General features: G+C 37.8%; 1 protein-coding gene across 1 annotated transcript; it reads right to left on the reverse strand.

Moving 5' to 3' along the window:
• Nucleotides 1-3,498: 3,498 nt before the first annotated feature.
• On the reverse strand, nucleotides 3,499-5,214 carry SPZ1 (spermatogenic leucine zipper 1). Its single transcript, XM_019462895.2, has one exon. It carries the CDS (start codon nucleotides 4,931-4,933, stop codon nucleotides 3,818-3,820), a length of 1,116 nt encoding a protein of 371 aa, XP_019318440.1. The 5' UTR covers nucleotides 4,934-5,214; the 3' UTR covers nucleotides 3,499-3,817.
• Nucleotides 5,215-5,604: the final 390 nt, after the last annotated feature.

Here is a 5,604-nt window from a genome sequence, read left to right on the forward strand (position 1 = left end):
TTTAACTGATTTCACACGTTGGCTTTTCCCTGCCAACAAGTGATGCCCTAAAGTTCTTTCCACATATAAAATGCCATGAGATGTCTCCAAATAAATCTGACATTGATTGAAGGAATAGAATAGATCATTACCACTGGAACCCACATGAAACACCTATAAAAATGCCTTGCTTTTAGAAATTCTCACTTGCATGTTTTGGATTTGGACCAAAAAAATAAATACAACATTGTGGTAGGAAAATAATTGCATTTACACATATAAAATGTTAAAGTTAATGCCAAATCTAGAAGGTCTGAAATAGCAGAAATTACTTACTGTATTAGAAGCTTAATTAAAAAGCTATAATTTATTTTGGCAATAATTTCTTTCTTGGCAATATGAACCATATATCTGGTAAAGTATGGAAATGAACTGCATATTTTATTAATCAAGATGGTTGGAAAATAGAATAGTATAGATGGTAGTTTCCATTTGAAGGAAAGTCAAATGTAAGGAAATATGATTGTTTTAGTAACTACTGGTTTGATTGTAAATTTGTGAGTAGGAAGCAATATTTCAAATTGTATATTCGGTACTTCCAACATATGAAAAATTCTTATTCCTTATGCTTCATTCATAATAGAATTTATGGTGGAGATTGTGATTGTCTTTCTGGACTTTTCACATTCATTTTTATAAAATCCTGAATATACACATGACATTTTTGGATGAGAGACAGATTATTATTACTTACATAATAATAATTGTGCTGGTTCCCTGCTTTAATTCTTATCCCTGGAGAGACACAATGAAAACCAGATGTCACCCCACAGGCAATAGGGTCTGTACTGTAAGGGAGAAAATGAATCTAGGCATTTATGTAGGAAAGAAGGCAACTGTCTTCCTACCCTTCTAGAAGAAGGGGGAAAAACACTTTGCTCCTTGAAGACAAGATGTAAAGAATCCTTGTACTCTCTCTAACCCTTTCATAATGTAAATAAATCTCTCCAGGGGCCAGAGAAGCCCAATGTCTCCAGCTTTATAACTCAAGAGATATCTCTGGAGTCCCACGCTTCATCCCAACTTGAAAAGAAAACACACATTTCCCGAACTTACATCTTTTTAGTTCTAATTATCCATGTTTTCTGAATTATCTTCTAGAGCTGGCTTTTAGTCCAAGATCTCAAGGTTCCACAAAACTTTCCCAGAAAGCCCTGTGTAGAAATACAAAAATATTTTCTCAATACTTCACATGGTTCCAAAATTAATTCTTCCTTCTGCCTGGGCAACATGGTTGCCCAGTTAAAAATCTCATTTTCTAATTGTTTTCAGACAGATGTGACCCTGTGACAAATTCTTTCAGTTACCCTCTGAGAATGTATTGATTCCATCTTCATTTCTGAAGGATATTTTCCCTGGGTAAATAATTCTTGGGTCACATTTCTTTCAGTTCTTGAAACATGTTCATTTCCTTCTGGCCTCCATGGTTTCTGATGAGAAATTCACTGTCATTTGGATCATTGTCCCCTAAGTTTAATGAATCTTTTCTAATTGCATTTAAGATTTTTACTTTGTCTTGGGGTGCTTGGGTGGCTCAGTTGGTTGAGTGGCCAACTTCAGCTCAGGTTATGATCACATGGATTCATGAGTTCGAGCCCTGAGTGGGCTCTGCACTGTCAGCAGATTCCCTGTCTCCTTCTCTCTCTGCCCCTTTCCCTACTCAGCTCTCTCTCTTTCTCTCAAAAATAAACATTTAAAAATTACAAAAAAAAAAAAAAAAGATTTTTACTTTGTCTTTAGGTTTCAGAAATTTGAGTGCCTCAAACTTCTTTGAGTTTATACTATTTGTAGTTCACTCAGTTTCTTGAATCTGTGGCTTGATGCCTTTTACTAAGTTTGGAGGATTTTTAGCCATATATTCACTGAATACTTTTTCATGTCACATTCTGCCCCTTTTGGGAGGTGTCTCTGATGACACCAATGTCAGATCTTTTGTTACTGTTCCACAGGTTCTTGAAACTCTTTTCTTTTCAGCCTGTTTTCTCCATTGTTCACAATGGGTAATTCCTACTGTTTTATCCTCAGTTTCATGGAATTTTTCCTCTGACATCAACTTCTACTATTAAGCCCATCCAGTGAGTTTATTTTACAACTATTTCCATTTGTTTCTTCTTTATATTTTCTATTTGTTGAGACTTTCTATTTTTTCATTTGTTTCAAATGTGTTCATAATTGCTCAGTGATACATTTTTATAATGACTGCTTTAAGATCCTTATCTGATAATTCCAACATCTATGTCATCCCAATGTTGGCATCTGTTGTCTTTTTTCATTCAAATTGAGATTTTACTGGTTCTTGGTATAATTAATGATTTTTCTACGTATTCAGGACATTCTAGCATTTTATTATGACACCCTGGATCTTATTAAACCTTCTATTTTAGCAGGCCTCTTCTGATGCTGTGCCAGCAGGGAAATTGCGTAAAAAAGCAGCATAAGGCCTCCATGACATTCTAATCCACTAGAGGAGGGGGTTGGGGAGGACCACGTTGTTGCCATGAAGTGGAGGTAGGACTTCAGAGTCCCCACTCTGCTTCTTCTGTACCATCCCAGAAGAAAAGGGGAGGAGTGCCTCATTACCACCAGGCAAAGTTGAAAGTCTAGGCTTGCCACCCAGTATTTACTGGTGGGGTGAGTGTGGAGACATGGCATTTTCCATGCAATTTGGCTAGAGTCCCCTTCCTCTCCTTTTCCTGTCCAAGACTGTCTCTCTCCTCATCCTTTGCCAAGGGAGAGTAGGCAAAGGGAACATTTTTTTGTGTGTAAGTACATTGGCATTTCTGGGTTGTGGCTCCTCCAACATTCTTTCCAGGATATACGAGATAGAAAGAAAACCCGGGAAATTCAATATCATGCTGTTCCTTAAGTCTCAGGGTCTCCGGATAGTCCATCTCATTCTTTCCATTTCAGAATCTTCATATGTTCATTTTATACATAACGTCCAGGGTTTTTAGCACACTTAATAGAAGAGGAAGAAATGCATGTGCTCTATTTTTCCGGGAATCAGAAGTCCAGCTCCCTTAATAAAAGATACAGCTTTTTGCCCTGGGTAACTATACTGCCCCCACCTGGAGGAGTGGAAAGCATTTTGCCAGCACAGAACAAAATCCAGATATGTATCTATTCTTCTAAACCAACTGAAGTATCCTTCACCTAAGGCCTCTGCTGCTTGGTATGCCCACTGTTCACCGGTGGAGGATCAAGGGAGGAATATTAGAAAAAATAGTGCTAGGGAATGTGGAGATTTACGAGAAGAGAAAAACTGTTCTGGGGTGGTTTATCAGCATTTTTTTTTTTTTTTTTGCTTCTTTACTTCACTACTTCCCACACTTCAATAGATAATAAGAAAAGGAAACATGCCTTTAAAAAGTGAGCTTTAAAGGTTCGCAATTAAAGTGTTATATACTTCCTCCCAAGAAAACTCCCCTTACCCAGTAAATGATTAAAGAAAATAAAAACTTTTCATTGCTCATTCTTGTTTTTATTTAGATTAGATTGATAACTTCTCCTTCTTGGTTAACGGGTCATAGAATCTCTAATAACTACAACAAAACAAGCAAATTGTATGACAGGTTATGAACTTGTTGTTGACAATAAAGGTCACGAAAGACCAAACTTATGTAAGTACTAAGGTAATGAATAACGTGTTAATCCTCTTGTTCTACAGCTTGCTCTTGGTTGAACCAACAGATCTATCCTAGGTGTGCTGATTGGTTATGCCTGGAGTTGATGTATTACAGTTTTTGAAGAACTGTCTTTTCTTCTAATTTTGTATTTTCTAAGTTAGGCTGCTGGATGGCCTCTTTTTTCCCACAAGATCTCTTCTTGCAATATGGGTATTGAAGCGGTTATTAAGCGCTTTCTTACTACAAGCATCCAGGCTTTTGTAGACTTTGTGTTTTTTCTGAGATGTACTATCTCTTCCTTGCATTTTTTCCTTATACTCTGTTTCTGATAGTTTCTGTTTTTTCTTGTCTTGTTCACAATTTATCTGAATTGGACTTTCTCGCCAAGTTCCCTCTTTCTGATGATGGAGTTCCTTGAGAAGCTCTATTCTCTGCTGTAAGATTTGACATTCATTTTCCAGCAAAGCTGCAATCAAATGCAATGAATATGTGTCATGTTCCAGTTTCTTCACTTGTTCCTCCAGTTCATGCTTAGCTGACACCTCATTGTTTGGTTGAATTTGGAAATGCACTCCATTATTTTCAAGAGTTTCTTGTATGTCTTTCTGAGATTTCTGATATGATCTTATTAGTTCACTAAGCTCAGTATGTTGCACATTCCAGTGTTCAGCTTCCTGTAGTAACTGCTCCATGTTGCTCCTAAGTTTGATGTTTTCTTCTTGAACATGATGGTGTCTGTAATTTGCTTTTTCCTTGCTTAATTGAGTTTCATTAAGGGGTCTGTTTTCTTCTGAATGACTTACCAAATCCTTTCCAAAAGTTTGTACCATGTCCTTGGAATTCTGGTTTTCCAATATCATCTCCTGTTTCTTTACATTCTGTTCTTTCTCTAGGTCTGAACTACCAAGCAAGTTTTTCAATAACACTTTATTTATCTTGTCAAGTTCTCTGATTTTTTCTTTAAGTTCTGACACATCCTCAGAAATACTGGTTTCCTCAAAAGAATCTTTTGTTTCTGTGATCTTCTCTCCACAACTTGTGACACTTTTAATGATGTCTTTAATTTCTTTTAAGAGATTTTCAAACTTTTGTGCAGTCTGTTGTTCAGTTACTTGATGACCACTACTATTTAGGGAAGGGAGAGAACCCCAGGAGACAGGGGGAAGGGATCCAATTTCGAATAAGGCAATGATAATCCAAGGATCCAAGGACTCTTGATTGAGATCAGGAGTAGGTTTAAGAGTTTTGGAGAGGGCGGACACTTCCATCTCAGCTGAGTTAGTAGGGCTGGTGATTACAGCATGTGGCAAGCAGAAAACCTTAGAAATTCCAGGAAGGGAAGGGGGTGGTCCTCTGTGCAAATGGGTAGGGAATACAAAACCAACCAGAAGTCCAGAGACCAGAGCTAAGGTCTCAAACCAGGGAGATGATGTTTAAGCGGAAGGTGACATCTCAGATGACCTAGGGGAGAGGGAGGGTGAGTAAGGGGACCAGGAGCTAGGGTCCATCTCCCCTTCTCCAGGCTTCTAGTGTTCATTCCCTGACCCTAGCAACCAGGTCTTTATTCTGTCACTGCACTATTGTGGCCTATCTCCAGCTTCTGTTTCTTTTTGTCACAATAGAAACTTCTTAACCCCCATACCCAATGACTCACGAATCAAAATCTATCTTGAGTTACACCTACTCATCATCCCAGAAAGACCTTTATGCCAGTCCTTTCCAAAATTCCCTACTTTTCTAGGTTTTTATTCAACTCATTCTAACTGTATTCTATGACCTCCCAACCTCATCTCTACTACCTATAACCCAAACTCAACTGCAACATGGTTTTTTGTTTGTTTGTTTGTTTGTTTGTTTGTTTGTTTTTACCACCTAAGTGCATGGTGTGAAAACTTCTCCATGGACTTTCATAGCACCTTGGAACCTTATTGCTCCTAGG

Source organism: Panthera pardus, unplaced genomic scaffold (assembly GCF_024362965.1).
Source record: "Panthera pardus isolate Hobbes unplaced genomic scaffold, ASM2436296v1 HiC_scaffold_2, whole genome shotgun sequence".
Classification (NCBI taxonomy): Eukaryota; Metazoa; Chordata; class Mammalia; order Carnivora; family Felidae; genus Panthera; species Panthera pardus.